Here is a 20574-nt window from a genome sequence, read left to right as displayed (position 1 = left end):
TTTTATTATTCAAAAATATACAAATTAGATATGATTGATATTATGTAAATTTAACAAAAATAGTTAAAATACCAATTTAGAGTAAGTTAGTTAAATGATAAAATTAAAAGTAATTTTGTGTGATTTATCCATTAATTTTAATGTTTTCTTTTTTAAATTTTTAGATTAAAATTTCTTTCTTATGAAATAGAAAGTTTTTCTAATATACGTAAACAAAGATTAATAGAACAAAGCTATTGTAAAATAATAGAAATTCGTTCTATAATTGATTCATTTTTCTTTTTTCAGCTACACTGAATATGATTTATAGTTCTATATATTCAAGTACTAATGATAACAATAATGTTTTATAATATCTCTCAATTATTCAATTATTAGTCTGATATTTTTAATATCCACATAAAGATTAATAGAACACATTTATGCTAAATTAAAAAAATATAAAGCCATTCTATAATGGATTCATAAATCTTTATTTAGCCACACTATATCTGATTTATAGATCTATCAATTCAAACATTAATAAAGTAATCCAAATATTTTTTAGTAATTATTAAATTAGCCTGATATCTTTAATATCCACTGAAGAAATATTAAGATTTGGTTAATATTAATATTTAGTTTTAGAAAGCTAATAATAAAAACCACTCAGTATTGCAATGAATAAATTACATTGTACACATAGGTTTTAATTTAATCTAAATAATATTTTTCATCACACTATTCTAAAATTGCCCTAATTTCAAGTGATTTTTTAACCTAAATTCTTGTCACAATTTGTTTACAAATATAAAAATGGAATAATGAATCTAATAAAGTGAAAGTTAAAGATAAAAATGAAATTGAAGAGAGTCTTGATTGAAAAAAGATAAATTTTGATTAATTTTGAATGTTCTGGCTTTATTCTTCAATTTCAGTATTAAATATTAACATAAATGATCTTTTTCTTGGATAGGAAATAATTAATTATTTTTCATGGTGAGCTAACTAAAATTATAATTAGGTATTGTGTGATTAGGATAGAAAATTTACAAATTAAAGGTGGTAATAGATTCTCAGTATTATATACTTTATTTGCTTTTCGAATGATTTATAATAATTAATCTAAAAATAAGAAAATTTAAATTTCTTTTAACAAAGAAAATATCAAAATTTTTAATTTAAAAGCGAATAATTATTTTGTCTAAATCCTATCTAGCTTAACTAAGAGTAAATAAATCCCCCTCCTTAACTTAAATGGAAATTCAATAATTAAATCCTTAAAACAATTAACAAATCCCAGCTAACGTCCAAAAAATAGCTTACCGTGCTAACATTTTATTCTTTAACGAAGACCCTTACTTCAAGGAAACTCAAGAAGATGCTCTCACGTTCTATAAAGATGGCCTTCTCGTATTAGATTTGGAAAAGGGTACAGTAATCGAAGCAGGAAACTATGAAGAAATGCGCGCTAAGCATGCTTCTGTTCTAATTTCTGAAGAATATAAAGATAAATTAATAATGCCAGGTTTCATAGATTGCCACACCCACTATCCTCAAACAGAAATGATTTGCTCCTTCGCTAGTAGCTTAGTAAACTGGTTGAATACTTACACTTTCCCTACTGAAGAGTAGTTCAAAGATATTAATTATGCTAAGAAGATTAGTTAATTCTACTTGAACGAGCTTTTGAAAAATGGTACAACTACTGCATTAGTATTTGCCACAATTCATCCTGAATCAGTTGCTGCTTTATTTGATGAGGCTATCAGATTGAATATGAGAATAATCACTGGTAAGACTATGATGAATAGAAATGCTCCAGAATTCCTCTAAGACACAGTAGAAGGTAGTTTATATATTATCAATTTATTCTTTTATCTTTGTTACTATTTCTTAATTTTTATCCTTTATTGGAAATTATCAGATTTTTAAGCTTTCTAATTTAGCCAATATTTCAATCATTAGAAATTTCTTAAATTATTTATTTGAATGTTCTTACTTAACAAATGCAATTTGTTTAAAATATCTACCAATTTTCATTATAATAAATTATTTTATTTATTTAAAAGGCTCTTACAGAGATTCCCTCGATTTGATTTAAAGCTATCACAATGTTGGCAGATGTTTGTATTCAATAACCCCAAGATTTGCCCCAACATCAACTTAAGATTAATTAAATGTAGCTGGTTAGCTTAAGCATTAATTCCCAGATACTTACATCCATACTCATTTGAATGAAAATCTTTAAGAAGTTGACTGGGTTAAGTCCCTTTTCCCCGAAAGTGAAAATTACCTCGATGTATACGACAAATCTAATCTTGTTCATAAACATTCAGTTTTTGCTCACTGTGTTCATTGTACTTAGCCTGAACTTGATAAGATGAAATAAATTCAATGTGGTGTTGCATATTGCCCAACTAGTAACGGATTCCTCGGTGCTGGTATGTTCCCTTACCATCAAGCTGTATAAAATGGTATTAATTTTGGTATGGGTACTGATGTCGGTGGTGGTACTGACTTTGGTATGCTCAGAACCTTATAAGATGCCTATAAATTTATTATGGTAAGCCAACAACATGTTGAAAATAGAAGACCCATGACTTCTTTTGAAGGTTTTTACAGAGCCACCCTCGGAGGTTGCAAAGCTTTAAGCTTAGAACACAAAATTGGTAAATTTTTACCAGGATATGAAGCAGACTTTGTTGTTCTTGATTGGTGTGTTAATGATATTCAAAGATTAAGATTTGAAAATATCGAAAAAAGAGCCTCGACTACATAATAATCCACAGCAACTTCAGAGAGCTTAAAACTCAGTACTATCAAACCAGGTGACGATAAATATTTGCTTCAAGATAAATTATTTGGCTTAATGATGATGGGTGACTCAAACAACGTTTACTCAACCCACTTAGCAGGTATCAAGCGTTACTAAAGAGGAAATAAAATATGATTTTAAATAAAAAAGCAATCAAAAAGCTTATGAGAAAAAAATAAATTTACAATAAAATCACCCAAAAAAACTATCAAACAAACAAACAAACAAAAAAAATAAATTCCAATTTTTATAAAATCTCAAAGTTGTTAATTTTTTATCACTAAGTTATATTATTCATTATCATTAAAATTATGTGTTGAATTTATTCCTGTAAAAAACTGTAAAAAGAAATCTATAAAATTTTATATTTATTTTCAAAAAGATTTTCATATTTTTCAAAAACTTTTCTTTAAAATTAATGTACAAAATAAAATAAAAATTATATTTCATTTAATTTCAAAAAGATTTTCATATTTTCAAAAACTTTTCTTTAAAATTAATGCACAAAATAAAATAAAAATTATCTTTTACAATTAAAATGAAAATTTTAATTCTAAAAAAAATAAATGAATATATTTAGATATTTATTCTAAATTAAAATAAATAAATTAAAAATATAATTTTATTTTAATTTCAATATTCAGCACTAATTGGTGTCTATCAGTCAATTAAAATAAATTAAACAATCAAAATCAATTATTTATTTGATTGTATGATTTTTTGATTGAATGTTAAATTAATTTCTAATAATTCCTTTTTATTACAAAAAAATTATAATTTTTAGTTGAATTTAATCTAATTAGCAATAGATACTTCTCCTTTTGTAGGTTTGATTTATGGATAAAGGCGATAAATAGGAAAAAAAGAACTTTGATAAAGCCAAATATTTAAAGTATTTGATTGTAAAAGTTGAATAGCAATTAATCATTAGTAACTAAATCAAAATAGAAATGTGCGAGCTTTTGAATAGCAGATGAACTTCAAAAAAAATTTTGATGAAGAAGGCAGTGATATTTCAAGAAGAGTTTAACTAAGTTCAAAGTATAGAGATAGAGCTTAAGAGAGAAAACTCGGTTAGATTGATGCTAACGAAGAAAGTGATGGAGAATATGGGTATTTAGAAGATTTGAACGAGAAAAATGATGAGAATAACGAAATTAATGTTGCCAAATAATATGGATTGGATTTTAATGAAGAAAAAGATAAATATTAATTGCAAGAAAATGTTGTTAGACTTAAAGGTTTAGACTTCAGTCTTTTAAAAAAAGAATAAGAGAAGGCAAAGACAGAAAAATAATAAGAAAAAGAAAAGATTAATGCAGCTAAGACTTTAGAGAGCATAAAGTATTTTATTATTTAAAATTCATCAAAAAAGGTAAAAATCATCTAATTTGCTTACTTATTATTTTTTATAGAGAAAGTCTTTCAAAAAGAAAGAAAGAGCCAAGTGATTTTGCAAAGAGAGTTATGGGTGTCTATGACAAAAGATATATTACAAATGAAAAAGTATCTTAGAAAGGAGTAGCGTTTCCTATACCATTTAGTTATTACGAATACGAAATTAAAGGCAATAATATAATGAGTGAAATACCTAGTATTGTATTAAAGGAGAAAAGCGAAGAGGATGAATATATGGTTATACCAAAGATTGGTCCTGATGCTTTAGAAGGTCTTACAAGAATTATTACAATTTATAGTGAAAGAGGAAAGAAAGGTCTAAAAGAAGAAAGAGAAAGATTAGAAAAACTTAAAAAAGAGTAGGAACAAAGAATGCAGATTGAAGAAAACGAGTTTGAGTAAATTTCATTTATCTCAATAAAATAATTTATTTATAATTTTGTGTTGTAATTTAAGCTTATTTGGTGATACAAATAATGATTTGTTTGAATAGAATGTAAGATAATCTGAAATTCTACTAAAATAAGAGCAAGAGAAGTAAGAGGATATTTTTAAAGATGTTAAGGATTACAAAGAAATGATGATAGAAGAATAAAAAAAAGAATTTTTGAAATAAAAGTTAGAAAATATTATTAATCCTAATGAGAGTGCAAGTTTACAGATGGGAACAAGATTAAATGAAAAAAGAAAAAATCCATTTGAAATTGAAGAAGATGATTATTATAATGAATGCTTCCCTAAGGTTGCACCTTCCATGAATTAGATTAAAGAACTTAGAGAGAGAGATAAAATTTTTGGATCCTAAGAGCCTATTAAAAAGAAGAAAAACGATACCTTTGGTAGAAAATTAGCTGCTGTAGAAAGAGTAAATACTTTTAAGTTATTATAAAATGGTTTGAAAATAAATAAATAAATAATTTTAATCAATAGGTTATAAAAGAAAAGTAAGATCTTTAAAATAAGAGTTGATTTAATAAATAAATTTACTTATTTAAACAAATTATTTTCTCAAATATTATCTAATTTATAAATGTAAATCCAAAATTAAATATAAAAATCAAAAATTAATTATTAAAAAAAGCTTTATTCCTAGTAAAATTAAAAAAAATATTTAATTTCTTTATTTGTTTTTTTTATATTTATGAAATTTTAATTTATGGTCTGTGATTTCAATTAGATTTATAAATCTAAGGCTAATGTGAGTATATAAAGAGATTGTCAGTTTTTTTATTTAGAGTTTTGCTTAGTATTTTTGTCTTTAAAATTAAAGTTTACATTTTAATAAGAAATACAATAATTTTAATCAAGCTTTTTTGAATTTATTTATTATAATGAAGAAAGAAGAAATATCCTATAAAAACCTGATAATTACAAATGCTGAAGATTAATTTTTATTTTTCTATGTCATAGATTCTCAATATATTATGATAAATATTTTAGTGGATATTTAAAACTAAAATAAAAAAAATGCATTCAACAATGTTATTTTTTTATATTTATATTTATGAAGCAATTTAGTTATGAAATATAAATCCAAAATTAATGTAAATATTTAAAGAGAATTTTGTTTGTTTATTTAATTATTTAGAGTTTTAATTAGCATTTTAAACTTTCAAATAAATGAGAAGTTTTTTACATTTTAATGTGAAATACCAAAATAGAACGATAGTATTTTTTGAATTAAATTATTATTATAATGAAGAAACAAACACCCTATAAAAAACTAATTATTAGCAATACAGAAGATTAATTTATAATTTTTGATATAATGGATTATATATATTTATGATTAAAATAGTATTTTAGAGGACATATAAAACTAAATAGATAAAGCAAAAGACAAAGATAGTAGAAGACTTGATAAGCAAGAAAGAGCAGCTAATAATTAATTAGATAGAATTATCAAATCTAAAGATTTAGTTAAATTATTAAAACATTAAATCAAAAACCCACATATTAATAAACTAACTAGTAGGATCAAGTAAAATATTAAAAATGTCTTTAAGAAAGGGAGATAATAAAAAATCTGGATAGAAATATTAAAATAGAACAGCTTTTAAGATTACTTTTGATACAAAAGCTATTGAAATTCATTAGAGAGTTCCTTTAGATCATTTGTGCTAAAGATGTATCGATTAAATTAAATGGAAAATGCAATACAATAAATACAAAAAGTCAAATACAGAAGCCAGATGTGTCAAGTGTCAATAAAAAAATATATTCAAAAGCTATCGCCACGCTTGTGATAAATGCGCAAACGCCCATAAAATTTGTGCTAAGTGCTTGACTCCTAACGAATAATTAAGTACCAATCCGTAATACATTTTATTTATTTATTTACTAATTTGAGTTGAAAATTAATTATTAAACAATTAACAGCCAAGAAGAATAGAGAAAAGAAGAAAGAATTCAAAAGGAAATGGAAGATTATTTATCTAAATTAAGAGAAAGAACAAGAAGAACTCTTTTGAGAAAAATATAAAAGAGTAACTTTAAATATAACCTTAAAAAAAAAATGTATTTTATTATATTTCTACTTCAAAATAGATTTAGTTCAGTGGGATGATGAAAAGAAAAATTTCTTTGAAATAGAATCTGGTTAATAGCTTGACAACCTGAAATTTAAAAATACTGATGATGTAGAAGAAATAGATGAAGACGACGAATTTGATGACTTTAATGATGATGATTTTGAAAACAACGATAATAAAGCATCTTCAGAAAATTAATAAAAAGATAAAATTGAAGGAGAAATACCTACATAAGAAGCTAAGAAAAACTAGGCTAATATAGATAGTGATGATGACGATGATGATAGTGATAGTGATTGTGATTTCTGATATTTAAATTTTATAAATTTTATTTTATAATTTATTTTATAAATGCAAATGTATAATAGTATTCTTCAATTAATAATTTTAAAATAGCAAAATTAAACTTAATTTTCACTCTAAAACTGATATTTTTTTTGCAAAGGATTATTTTTATTATTATATAATCAATTAAAAAATTACATATTTAAAACGAAAAAATATTTTATTCTGAAAATTAGATTATTTATTTATTATTTTAATTAGCTATTTAAGCTAAAAAAGTTATTTCAAAATATAAAATTAAATTGTTTATGTTATATTTTTACTTATAAAAATAGAGATTATTTTTTACATTTAAAAAGAAGATAAAACAATATTAAAAAATTATTTAGTTTTAATAATTTAACAATTTTTTATCAAATTTTATTCATAAGAATAAAAAATCATATTTATTATTATCAAATGAAATATTTTATAAAAACAAAACATCAAGTAGAGAATTTTAATCAAACTAAAATATAAAATTTAAATTTGATGATATCAAGTTAAATACAATTGAAGACTTTATCTTTATTAAAAAAATTAATAATTTCACTCTTAGAATAAAATAAAACATAAAAATAATTTTATAAATGAAAATAATAAAATGATAATTAATAATTCATGCAAGCAATTAATATTTTTATGTAGGAAAAAAAAATAATGCATTTATTTAATTAAGTAATAAAATATAATGTTATGATAGAAATAACGTTTTAATAAAAAATAAAATTAATTTTTTAACCAAACTTGTTATTGAAGGATTAAAAATTGAAATAATTTCAGTTTTTCTTAAAATAATAAAAAACTAAATTTGTATTAAGCTTTATTAAAATTTAACATAAAAAAATATTTATTAACATATTTTAAAATCAGTTGTTTGTAGAATGTCTTTAAAACAAAATATTTTATTTATCTTTATAACTTAAATAATTATATTCTTAATTACTTTTCATTAATGCCATAGAATTATTAAATTAGACTCCTATCATGCAATTTATAATCCTTTGATTTAATAATTACTACTCTCTACTTTAATTTTATTAACAATCATTGAAAAATTTCTCTAAACAGTCCTGCCTAAATTTAATGTCAAAATCTACTTTATTCATAATTTCAAGATGGTTCAACGCATTTTATGGTGAAAATTATATAACTTAGTTATCAGAACTATTTATTGGATTTTGAATATCTGAAATACTAAGGCTAGAGGCTTGTAACTCGTTTTTTATAGGTTCTTTTTATATCTTTTATTCTTTTAATTCAATATCAAGGGTTTGCTCTGCATCATCCAAATCACATCCACACATTTAAATTGCAGAGTATTATTCAGGCGTTAATAGTAATTTTATTGCAATCCTTAACTTCAAAAATTCTTTTTACATTTCAAATACACACATGTCTTTATTTGTTTATTTTATTAATTTATTTAACAAATGTTAATTTTCAGACACTTTTTTTTTTCTTTTCAAACACCATGATGGTAGGAAAAATATCATCCATCTTTTTTTAAAAATTAAAAATAAATATTTATTACTTGATAATTAATTTAAAAATTATTATCAAACGCTAAAATAAAACTCTTTGCAAAATTGCTAAGAATATTAATTGAAATATTTTTGGGAAATATTCAATAATATTAGACTTACTTTTAACAGTTTGATATTTGGAAATATTTTTTCAAGTTTTTTTTAAAACTTGCGCTTTATATTTCTTCATTTTATTTTATCACAGCTTCTGCTTATTGATGAGAATCTTAATTGTTTTCATTCTATTTAGTATTATCATTTTTTCCAAAAACTTTCAAAGCAGTTTTTTTATAGTAATATTTCAGCTGTATACTCAAAAAGTCTTATGCAAGAGTAGCTTAAGCAATAAATTTAAAAATATATCCTGCAAGCAAAAGTATAGAAGCTATACCCCATACTTAAGCTAATATTTCAGGAATCTGAGGGTATTAAATTTTAGTTTATCTAACCTCGTTATCTAATTAAACTACTACTTCAGCATAATGGGTATCATTATCAAATATTTTTCCTGAAAAGGTTTAAAAATTTAAATTACTTATTTATTTATGTTTTTCAGATTTTTAAAAGAATAGTCCTTTTTGTATTTCTGTTTCCTAAATTTTCAAAATAGCATTTCCAAAAGATTTTTACTGGTTATTAAATAAGCTTAGAGTTGAAAAAAATCTATCTTTAAATTTATTTTCTCTAATAGAAAAACTTTTATCAAGGACACTTACTATTAAAGATAATTCATACTCTTGCATTAAGCTATAAATTTCATCTTAAGTAGCGCATCTTTCATATTAATCTCTCAAAAACTCTTTTGAACATCTAGAAATAATGATCTATATATTGTTTCCTGAGTAAGGAACTACATCTCTCTCAAGTGGTATGTTTTCATAGTAATTTACATCTCCAAAGGCATAAACACCATCTGAAAATGATGTTTATGAATTTATTATTTGCTTACTTTAAGAGCAAAATAAAAATATGTTAAAATATTATATTTTTTTCTCTAGCTCTATTTATATCAAATTCTTATTTAGCTAAAAAATACCAACACTTAAGTTTTTTGAAGGCATTTCATATTCAACTCCATCTGCTTCAAACTCGTCATATTGGATAAATTTAGGAGTAATTTTATCTAGTTAAAGATAAGTTATTTATTAAATAAAATAACTTAAACAAACCAAAACTAATAAAATAGAAAATAATCCTCCAACAACTGTTGTCTTTTTATAATGATTTTAGTTTATTTTTTGATAATAAGGAGGAGCAAATATATCAAAATATCTAATAAAACTATATTTTTTATCTATATTCATTAATTTGTTTTTTTCTTATTTCCTTAATTTAATTAATTGAATTTTTAACAAAATCTTAAAAAAATATAATCTTTTTTATTGTTTGATGCTATTATTGATAGTCAATTTGAATATAAAATTCAATGTGCATTAGAAATGATAATTCAATTTCTGACTGATCAAAAATGTATCTTTAAACCACCAGAAATAGTGAAAATTACTTTAATACAATAACTGATTCATTTTAGTGGAACAATATTATTTTGATGATTAATTTATTCTTATGAATATTTGTGAAAACATTTAAAAAAAGAGTAAATTTTCATAAGAACGAGCTGAAAATTAAAATATCTAAATAAATTTTAAAGCATGTTTTTACACATCCATTAAAAAAATAAAATTAATAAAACTAATAATACCTAAAATTTTTTAAATTTTCTTATTTTAACATTTTTATTATCTCAAATATATTTAATTTATTAAAAATAGTTATCATTCATTAATTTTTTCATTTAATTTATCTATACTGTAATTTGGTTTATGAGTTGTAAGAAAAATATATAGTTTGGTTCTAAATTATATTTTTTGCTATGAGGAGATGTTAATGTTTTAAAGCTTGAATAGCTAAATCAAAAAAAAAAAAAACCAGGGTTGATTTTATTTGAAAAAAACTAATATTTTTGTTACTAATATAAATTTGATTAATAAAATGTAAATTTAGTTATTTATTATTTTATTTGAAAAGTAAAAAAAATTAAATGAAAGAATAATAATGTAATCAAATTTATATTAAGTAACACAAATATATATTTTTTCAAATAATAACTTCCCACAATTTCTTTCTGATTTGGAAATTACATAAATCAATCTAAATACCCAAATTTCTTTTAATTTAAAAAAAAGAAGCAAACCTTTCTTTAACATTGAAATACTAAATTAACATATTGATTTTTGAATAAATAATTATAAAATAGAATATTATTAATAGTTTATTTGTAAGTTATTTTATCATGAAAAATTTTAATAATAAACAATTAATTTTCATTTAAATAAATATACAATCAATTTAAATAACATTTGCTGATAGACTCGAGTATTCTTTTATCTACTTCATTTATATTTTCACTTTTATCATGAGATGAGCACCTCTTTAAGAATTATTATACATATTAACCTTACAAATTTTAAGATTATGTAATTGCAAGTTAGCGTTCATAATAATTTAGACCTTGGCTGGATTCTTTATGAAAATAATTAATTTAAAAATCAATATTTTAATAGATTAATAATTACCTAAAATAGACTATGCATCTGATTGGTCTATATTTAAATTTAAGAAGTTCTAGGAGCATCCAATTAGTTAAATAGAGGCTAACTAATCTTAAGTTAGAAGAATCATTATCGCTTTTTTTAAAAAAATTATTTCCTAATAGAATTGGGATATGTTCAAATCTTAGTCTATTTGTTTATATATTTTCTTTTAATGTTAAGGCAATAAACCTTTAGAACTCAAATATTTCTTCTTATTGAATACCCTTTATTAAAATTAAATTCAATAATTTCATAAAAAAATAATAAATTACATAAAATTAAAAATAATTTTTTTTATCTTAGAAGCTAGTGTTTTATCTTTACCCATTTTTAACTTTTCAATTTATGTTTCTTAACTTTAATTAATTTTTGAAATGTACTCAAATTTAACAAAAGTTTATTAATCAGCCTAGATTAACTCTTACAAATTTTTTTTTTATGACTCAATTTCAGCAGCCGTAACGTTTAATTATTTTTGATTTTATTTAGAAATGTTTAAGACATGAGAAGATATTTAATTTTCTTGCATATTGATAGAATAACTCAATTTGGGTCCTATGTAATGGCTTTATTAGCATTCTTATGACAGCTAAGATTCTTCATTTTTACCATGATTCTTTAAACTCATTTTTTTTATTTTATTTTTGACGTCTACTATTTCTATAAATATAGAATCATCTTTATTTGCTTGTTCTGTTTCCTAATTTTCTTTATCAAAACACTCTTTTTTAATATTTTGTTTTTCATATTTTTAAGATTAAGTTTTATCTATTAGTCCTTTAAAAATATTTTCTTATATTCTATTTTGCTAGTCTTCATTTAATTTTTCAATTGGTTCACATAATTGATTGATTTTCAGAATATCTTAATATGTGCTTTGATAAATATTTTACAAAATTATCATAAAAAAATCTTTTTTTAAATCTAGCTGAGAAAGATACCTCAAAAATATCCCAAAAAACATTAAAATGTTAGCAACACTATTCACTAAGGCTAATATTTAAGGAATAGTTGGGAACTGAATTGAGATTTATTAAGTTATTTAATCAACTTTTATTACAATAAAGCTATAAGGAGAGGAACCAAAGTTTTAAATGACAAACTATCTATTTAGGTTTTGATTACCAACCTAAAATTTACCAGGAGCATTATAAATTTATTTATTTTAAATGAATAAACCCTATTTTACTTAAATTTACTAGTTTTATAAATCAATATTCGTTGTTTTATATTAATCTGAAGAAGTGTATATTGTTACTGTCTGAAATGTAGACTCCATTGATCTAGACTGTATATTAAATTATTTAACTTGTAGTTTTAGTTAAATATAAGCATCATTCATAAAATCATCAACATCTTTTTAATCTGCACAATTTTAATGATTATTTGAAGCAAAATCATCATTGCAGCTTACTACTTAAATGTTTATTTCAGATAATATGTAATTAAATGCTTCAATACCCCATAATATACTTTCATCTATATACTAAGAGTTTATACATGCATAATCTTATATATTATTATCAGAGCATTACTGTGAAGAAAGACGAACCTAAAGAATAGAAGTACCATTAGAGAATATTCCATAGACTTAGAATTACACATATTCTGGGTATGTTTATGAATCTAATAAGCGGTTGGTAATTTTATATGCAAAGATATTTTATTCTAAGTCTATTTTTTATGTAGAATTATTTATTATATTTTGAGATCTATAAACAGGTTCAATTTGGTTATTAGCATACTGTTCACATATGTAAAATAGATAAGATAAAATCAAAGAAACTACAATTATAGTATAGAATGACCCTAAATAAGTACCTTTCTGAATGAAATTTCCATCAGCATTAAAGTTAAATTTAGAGGAAAATAAATCAATTCTTCTTAAATTCATTTCTTATCCTTTGATTGTTTCTTTTGAAAATTTATTTCTACTTCTAATCAAATTCAATAGTTATTTCTTTATTTATATTTTTTTAATAAAGAATCATATTAGTCTTATTTGTTAGCAATTTTATTATATTTATAGATAACAATTAGTTAATTTAGAATAAAGAATCATACCAGTCTTATTTATTAATGTAATATAATTAAAAAATGTTATTATTTTTAGGCAACCTAAGGTAACTACTTGTTAGGGACATTTTCTCTTGTTGTATTTCTAATAAATTTGAATATATAAAAAAAGTTAATAAACTTTATATTTTACTTAAATACCAATGATTTTTTTTGAAAACCCACCATTTTAGAATAAAAAATAAATGAATTATAAATTTAAAAAGTATAAAAGTAATCTTAGCTTTTTTTTTGATTGATTAAAATAAAATTTGGAAAGGGAAGTTTTTCTTATAAATATTTTGCATAAATTAAAATCATTTAAAATCTTTGTGATAAATGTAGACTGATAAAATTTTATTTTTTTATTTAAAAGATCTGAAGAATGAATGTATTAAAATACATTTTTATATTAATCCAAAACTTTAACACTAACTAAATATTTAATTCATTCATAAATAAATGTTAATTTCACCATTATTTATCTAGCCATAATTGTTAAATTTTTCTTTATTATGACAAATTATCAAAAAAAATTGACAATGAAAGTTGAAAAATCATAAGAAACTGTCTTCAAGTAAAATCTATTATTACTTCTTATTTTTATCTTAAATTAATTGATTCGTTATTATGTCAAATTATCAAAAAAAATTGACAATGAAAGTTGAAAAATCATAAGAAACCGTACCGTCTTCAAGTAAAATCTATAATTACTTCTTATTTTTATCTTAAATTAATTTATTCGTTATAACATTTATTTATTTTATTTAAACTTTTTTAAATAAAAATTATCTAACCTTTAATTTCTAATTAAAAAAAAAGATTTTATGATAGTGTTACAGAAAAAAATTTTATTTTTTTGGCAATAGCCCCCTTATGTAGAAGCCCCCATTATTTTTATTTGAAAAAAAGTAATATTTATGTTACAAATAAAAAGTAAATTTAATTAATTATAATTTTATCAAAAAAAAATAATAATTAAAAAGAAAAAAAATATTGTTTTAAAATTTTTAATATAATTAACACAAATAAATATTTTTCAAATAATAACTACACAAATTTTTTTTTCTGGTTTGGCAATATTGTAAATCAATCTAAATAATAAAAATTCTTTTAATTTACAAAAAGCAGCAACCTTTGTTACACATTAAAATGCTAAATTAATAGATAGGTTTTGAATAAAAAAAATCATAAAAAAATAAAATATTAGAGTTCTTAGTTTATTTATAAGTTATTTTATCATGAAAAGTTTTAATATTAAACAATAAATTTTTATTTAAATAAAAATACAATCAATTTAAATAACATTTGCTGATTGACTCTAGTATTCTTTTATCTACTTCACTTATATTTTCACTTTTATCATTAGATGAGCACCTCTTTAAGAATTATTATACATATTAACCTTATAAAATTTAAGATTATGTAATTGCAAATTAAAGTTCATAATGATTTAGATTTTGGCTGGATTCTTTATGAAAATAATTAATTAAAAATCAATATTTAATAAATTAGTAATTACCTAAAATAGACTATATATCTAATTGGTTTATATTTAAATTTAAGAAGTTCTAGGAGCATCCAATTAGTTAAATAGAGGCTAACTAATCTTAAGTTAGTAGAATCATTATCGCTTTTTTTAAAAAAATTATTTCTTAATAGAATTGGGCTATGTTCAAATCTTAGTCTATTTGTTTATATATTTTCTTTTAATTTTAAACCAATAAACCTTTAGAATTCAAGTATTTCTTCTTATTGAATACCCTTTATTAAAATTAAATTCAATAATTTCATAAAAAATAATAAATTACATAAAATTAAATATGATTTTTTTTATCTTAGAAGCCAGTGTTTTATCTTAACCCGTTTTTAACTTTTCAATTTATGTTTCTTAATTTTAGTTATTTTTTGCAATTTACTCATTATTATCAATTATTTATTAATCAACCTAGATTAATTCTTGCAAATTATTCTTTTATGACTCAATTTCTATAGTAAAATTTTGTTATTTTTGATTTTATTTAGAAATGTCAAAGACATGAGAAGATATTTAATTTTCTTGCATATTAACAGAATAACTCAATTTGGGCCCTATTATATGGCTTTATTAGCTATATTATGACAGTTAAGATTCTTCATTTTTACTATGATTCTTTAAATTCATTTTTTTAATTTTATTTTTTAAGTCTACTGATTCTATAAATATAGAATCATCTTTATTTGCTTGTTCTGTTTCCTTATTTTCTTTATCAAAACATTCATTTTTAATATTTTGTTTTACATATTTTGATGGTTAAATTTAATTGATTAATCCTTTCAAACTATTTTCTTAATCATTATTTTTTAAGTTTTTATTCACCTTTTCAATTGGTTCACATAATTGATTGATTTTCAGAATATCTTAATATGTGCTTTGATAAATATTTTATAAAATTATCATAAAAAAATCTTTTTTTAAATCTAGCTGAGAAAGATATCTTAAAAATATTCCAAAAAACATTAAAATATTAGCAACACTATTCACTAAGGCTAAAATTTAAGGAATAGTTGGGAACTGAATTGAGATTTGTTAAGTGATTTAATCAACTTTTATTATAATAAAGCTATAAGGAGAGGAACCAAAGTTTTAAATGACAAACTATCTATTTAGGTTTTGATTATCAACCTAAAAGTTACCAGGAGCATTATAAATTTATTTATTTTAAATGAATAAACCTTATTTTACCTAAATTTACTAGTTTTATAAATCAATATTCGTTGTTTTATATTAATCTGAAGAAGTGTATATTGTTACTGACTGAAATGTAGAATCCATTGATCTAGACTATACATTAAATTATTTAACTTGTAATTTTAATTAAATATAAGCAGTATTCATAAACTCATCGATATCTTTTTAATTTGCACAATTTTAATGATTATTTGAAGTAAAATCATCATTACAGCCTATCACTTAAATATTTATTTAAGATAAAATGTAATTATTTTCTTGAATACCCAATAATGTACTTTCATCTATTTATTAAGAGTTTATACATGCATAATCTTATATATTATTATCAGAGCATTATTGTGAAGAAAGACGAACCTAAAGAATAGAAGTACCATTAGAGAATATTCCATAGACTTAGAATTACACATATTCTGGGTATTTTTATGAATCTAAGAAGCGGTTGTTAATTTTATATGCAAAGATATTTTATTCTAAGTCTAATTTTTATGTAGAGTTATTTATTATATTTTGAGATCTATAAACAGGTTCAATTTGGTTATTAGCATACTATTCAAATATGTAAAATAGATAAGATAAAATCAAAGAAACTACAATTATTGTATAGAATGACCCTAAATAAGTACCTTTCTGAATGAAATTTCCATCAGCATTAAAATTAAATTTAGATGAAAATAAATCAATTCTTCTTAAATTCATTTCTTAACCTTTGATTATTTCTTTTGAAAATTTCTTTCTACTTATTATCAAATTCAATAGTTATTTATTAATAATTTTTTATATATATAACAAACAATTAGTAATTTCAGAATATGAAAGAATCATAAAAGTCTTATTTATTAGCTTATTTCTATAAAATTATTTTTAAAATAATTAACTTTAATTTTTTGTAAATGGTTTATGATGATCACATATTTAAAAAATTTTAGATTTATAAAATGTTAATTAAAATATGAAGTTAGAGATGAATATTTAACTTAAATAAAAGTTGAGAAAAGAAATCTTAATATTTTCATTATAGAATTTAATTTGATAAATCTTAAGCAACAGTTTAATCAAATAAAAGTGCTAACTAAAATATGAATTTATTAACAATATTTAATATTTTAGCTATATTGGCCAACTATTTTAATAGCATAAAAGCACAATCATGCCCAAATATCTCAACTTAATATAGTAAGTATATCATTAAATATTAGTAAATAATAATTATGACAAATATTATAAAAAAGTGGCCGTAAAGGTTTTATAATGATTACATAATTAGTAGTTTTTTTGAAGATCCTAAAAACAAATATACTCCTAATTAATACTATATTAACTGATAAATAAGGCTATTTAATAGGAAGCTTTGTTTATTACAATGATATTTCTAAGAATGAAGATAACATAATTAATGCTATCAAACATATTATAATAGTTATCTATAAAAAATTTTAGTTTATTTATTTTTAATCATAATTTAGCTGACTTTACTATCAGATAAATGAAGTTTATAGAAAGTACTAACAAAATTTTAGCTATATCATACTATTCTGTAAAAATTGCAAATCCCTATACTTTATAGGCTGAGTAAAAACTATTCTTTGAAATGATTTAGTCTGTCAATTTAATAAAAGACTCTAATTATGCAATCGTTTCTTCTTCAAAATATTAAATTTATATGATTGACAAAGTAAATTTATAGCAAGCTATTTCATTTGATGTTTGCATCTATGGGACAAATTACTCTATTTCTAATATTTTCTTAAAAGCATTTAAACTCTAAAATGGTTTATCTTTCATTGCTATTTTAGATATTTAGAATCGTATTTAAATATATGAACTTTCAACACTACTTCTACTTCCATTTAATTTAATGGTTATTTGCCTCAACCAGGTAAAATAGAAAAAGTTTTATTTTAATATATTGAATTACCTATGAAAAATATTCTACCCCCACTAAGAAAATTGAGAGCAAATTCTGTAGCCCATAAAAAATGAGTCAGATACTGGGAAATAAAACCAATTATTTTTTTTTAATTTTACATTAAGATTTGTTTATATTTATATTAAGTTAAACAAAAAATATTTTTTTAAATAATCACTACCCTGTTTGGGAATATTATAAATCAATCTATAACTTCTTTTAATTTATATAAAAAAGAAAGCAAGCCTTTCTTTAACTTTAAAATGCTAAATTAATAGATTTTTTAATTAATAAAATCATATATCAATAGAATAAAATATTATATTATATTACTTAGTTTATTTTTAAGTTATCTTATTATTAAAAATTTTTATAATAAACAATTTATTTACAATAAAATAAATATATGATCAACTTATATAACATTTACTGATCGACTCTAGGATTCTTTTATCTACTTCACTTATACTTTCGCTTTTATCTTGAGGTGAGCACCTCTTTAAGAATTATTATAAATATTAACCTTACAAATTTTAAGACTATGTAATTGCAAGTTAGAGCTCATAATGATTTAGACCTAAGTTGGATTCTTAATAAAAATAATGAATTTAAAAATCAAAATTTTAATAGAGTAGTAATTACTTAAAATAGACTATGCATCTGATTGGTCTATATTTAAATTTAAAAAGTTCTAGGAGCATCCAATTAGCTAAATAGAGGCTAATTAATCTTAAGTTAGAAGAATCATTATCGCCTTTTTTAAAAAAATTATTTCTTAATAGAAATAATTAATGTTCAAATCTTAGTCTATTTATTCATATATTTTCTTTTAATGTTAAGGCAATAAACCTTTAGAACTCAAGTATTTCTTCTTATTGAATATCCTTTATTAAAATTTTATTCAATAATTTAATAAAAAATAATAAATTACTTAAAATTAAATATGATTTTTTTTAGCTTAGAAGCCAGTGTTTTGTCTTTACTCATTTTTAGCTTTTCAATTTATTTTTCTTAGGTTTAGTCACTTTTTGTCATTTATTCAAATTTATAAAAGGTTTATTAATCAGCCTAGATTAATTATTCCAAATTATTCTTTTATGGCTCAATTTCTTTAGTAGCATTTGATTTTTTTTGATTTTATTTAGAAATGTCTAATGCATGAGAAGATATTTACTTTTCTTACAGATATATAGGATAAATCAATTTGGGCCCTATTTAATGGACTTATTAGCAGTCTTATGATGGTTAAGATTCTTCATTTTTATGATTCTTTATATCCGTTTTTTTAATTTTATTTTTTATGTCAACTAATTCTATAAATATAGAATCTTCTTTATTTGGCTGCTCTGTTTCTTAATTTTCATTATCAAAACATTCTTTTTTAATATTTTCTTTTTCATATTTTGATGTTTAAATTTAATCTATTTATCCTTTCAAATTATTATCTTATTCTTTATTTTGTAAGTTATTATTCAACTTTTCAATTGGTTCACATAAATTATTGATTTTCAGAATATCTTAATATGTGCTTTAATAAATATTTTACAAAATTATAACAAAAAAATCTTTTTTTAAATCTAGCTGAGAAAGATACCTCAAAAATATCCCAAAAAACATTAAAATATGAGCAACGCTATTCACTAAGGCTAATATTTAAGGAATAGTTGGGAATTGAATTGAGATTTATTAAGTGATTTAATCAACTTTTATTACAATAAAGCTATAAGGAGAAGAACCATAGTTTTAAACGACAAACTATCTATTTAGGTTTTGATTACCAACCTAAAAGTTACCAGGAGCATTATAAATTTATTTATTTTGAATGAATAAACCTTATTTTACCTAAATTTACTAGTTTTATAAATCAATATTCGTTGTTGTATATTAATCTGAAGAAGTGTATATTGTTACTGTCTGAAATGTAGACTCCATTGATCTAGATTATATATTAAATTATTTAACTTGTAGTTTTAATTAAATATTAGCAGAATTCATAAAGGCATCTATATCTTTTTAATTTGCGCAGTTTTAATGATCCTATAAAGTTAAGTTATCATTACAGCTTATCACTTAAATATTTATTTCATATAAAATGTAATTATATTCTTGAATATTAAAGAATATACTTTCATTTGTTTACTAATAGTATATACATATATAATCTTGTATATTATGATCAGAGCATTACTATTAAGAAAGAGGAACTTACATATTAGATGTACCATTAGAGAATACACCATAAATTTAGAATTACGCATATTCTAATTATTTTTATTAATCTAAAAAGTGGTTGTTAATTTTATATGCAAATACATTTGATTCTAAGTCTATTTTTTATGTAGAGTTATTTATTATATTTTGAGATCTATAAACAGGTTCAATTTCATTGTTAGCATACTGTTCAAATATGTAAATTACATAAGATATTAATAAAGAAAACACAATTACAGTATAGAATGAACCTATACAGGTACCCTTCTGAATGAAATTTCCATCAACATTAAAATTAAATTAAGAGGCAAATAAATCAATTCTTCTTAAATTCATTTCTTACCGTTTAATTATTTCTTTTGAAAATTAATCTCTACTTCTTATCAAAGTCAATATTTATTTATTTAATATTTTTTATACTTATATAAAAAAAGAACTCCTTATTTTTTAGGTGAATAAGGTGAATAGATGAGAGGCTATTCACTTTAATATTGATGA

The 20574-nt window shown here is 21.5% G+C and overlaps 9 protein-coding genes across 9 annotated transcripts; 4 read left to right on the top strand and 5 right to left on the bottom strand. All coding sequences in view use genetic code 6, as the record gives it.

Annotated features, from left to right (window-relative positions):
• Positions 1 to 1236: 1236 nt before the first annotated feature.
• On the top strand, positions 1237 to 2932 carry TTHERM_00646860 (guanine deaminase; the record flags this gene model as incomplete). The annotated part of the gene is made up of 2 exons (XM_001027395.2): positions 1237 to 1828; positions 2052 to 2932. The coding sequence occupies 2 exons, from the start codon at positions 1237 to 1239 to the stop codon at positions 2930 to 2932; spliced, it is 1473 nt and encodes a 490-aa protein (XP_001027395.2).
• A 701-nt stretch (positions 2933 to 3633) lies between these two features.
• Positions 3634 to 5164, top strand: TTHERM_00646850 (RED-like protein amine-terminal region protein; the record flags this gene model as incomplete). Its single annotated transcript, XM_001027394.3, has 5 exons — positions 3634 to 3689; positions 3746 to 4141; positions 4213 to 4593; positions 4652 to 5060; positions 5126 to 5164. The coding sequence occupies 5 exons, from the start codon at positions 3634 to 3636 to the stop codon at positions 5162 to 5164; spliced, it is 1281 nt and encodes a 426-aa protein (XP_001027394.3).
• An 852-nt stretch (positions 5165 to 6016) lies between these two features.
• Positions 6017 to 7035, top strand: TTHERM_00646841 (hypothetical protein; the record flags this gene model as incomplete). Its single annotated transcript, XM_001471010.2, has 3 exons — positions 6017 to 6510; positions 6575 to 6681; positions 6743 to 7035. Exons 1-3 carry the CDS (start codon positions 6191 to 6193, stop codon positions 7033 to 7035), a joined length of 720 nt encoding a protein of 239 aa, XP_001471060.1. The 5' UTR covers positions 6017 to 6190.
• A 1062-nt stretch (positions 7036 to 8097) lies between these two features.
• TTHERM_000646840 (hypothetical protein) lies at positions 8098 to 8447 on the bottom strand (the record flags this gene model as incomplete). The annotated part of the gene is made up of 2 exons (XM_012800918.1): positions 8098 to 8127; positions 8205 to 8447. The coding sequence occupies 2 exons, from the start codon at positions 8445 to 8447 to the stop codon at positions 8098 to 8100; spliced, it is 273 nt and encodes a 90-aa protein (XP_012656372.1).
• Positions 8448 to 8677: 230 nt separating this feature from the next.
• TTHERM_000646839 (transmembrane protein, putative) lies at positions 8678 to 9637 on the bottom strand (the record flags this gene model as incomplete). The annotated part of the gene is made up of 1 exon (XM_012800917.1): positions 8678 to 9637. One exon carries the CDS (start codon positions 9635 to 9637, stop codon positions 8678 to 8680), a length of 960 nt encoding a protein of 319 aa, XP_012656371.1.
• Positions 9638 to 10920: 1283 nt separating this feature from the next.
• TTHERM_00646840 (AMP-binding enzyme family protein) lies at positions 10921 to 13064 on the bottom strand (the record flags this gene model as incomplete). The annotated part of the gene is made up of 3 exons (XM_001027393.2): positions 10921 to 11099; positions 11153 to 11394; positions 11443 to 13064. 3 exons carry the CDS (start codon positions 13062 to 13064, stop codon positions 10921 to 10923), a joined length of 2043 nt encoding a protein of 680 aa, XP_001027393.2.
• A 1453-nt stretch (positions 13065 to 14517) lies between these two features.
• On the bottom strand, positions 14518 to 16655 carry TTHERM_00646830 (AMP-binding enzyme family protein; the record flags this gene model as incomplete). The annotated part of the gene is made up of 3 exons (XM_001027392.2): positions 14518 to 14696; positions 14748 to 14989; positions 15037 to 16655. The coding sequence occupies 3 exons, from the start codon at positions 16653 to 16655 to the stop codon at positions 14518 to 14520; spliced, it is 2040 nt and encodes a 679-aa protein (XP_001027392.2).
• Positions 16656 to 17106: 451 nt separating this feature from the next.
• Positions 17107 to 17426, top strand: TTHERM_000646821 (transmembrane protein, putative; the record flags this gene model as incomplete). The annotated part of the gene is made up of 2 exons (XM_012800916.1): positions 17107 to 17132; positions 17189 to 17426. The coding sequence occupies 2 exons, from the start codon at positions 17107 to 17109 to the stop codon at positions 17424 to 17426; spliced, it is 264 nt and encodes an 87-aa protein (XP_012656370.1).
• Positions 17427 to 18275: 849 nt separating this feature from the next.
• Positions 18276 to 20472, bottom strand: TTHERM_00646820 (AMP-binding enzyme family protein; the record flags this gene model as incomplete). Its single annotated transcript, XM_001027391.2, has 3 exons — positions 18797 to 20472; positions 18508 to 18749; positions 18276 to 18454 (listed from the first exon to the last, which is right to left on the bottom strand). The coding sequence occupies exons 1-3, from the start codon at positions 20410 to 20412 to the stop codon at positions 18276 to 18278; spliced, it is 2037 nt and encodes a 678-aa protein (XP_001027391.2). The 5' UTR covers positions 20413 to 20472.
• Positions 20473 to 20574: the final 102 nt, after the last annotated feature.

The sequence above is a fragment of the Tetrahymena thermophila genome, assembly GCF_000189635.1.
Source record: "Tetrahymena thermophila SB210 genomic scaffold scf_8253887, whole genome shotgun sequence".
NCBI classification, from domain to species: domain Eukaryota; phylum Ciliophora; class Oligohymenophorea; order Hymenostomatida; family Tetrahymenidae; genus Tetrahymena; species Tetrahymena thermophila.
This window is presented reverse-complemented; position numbering and strand designations above follow the sequence as displayed.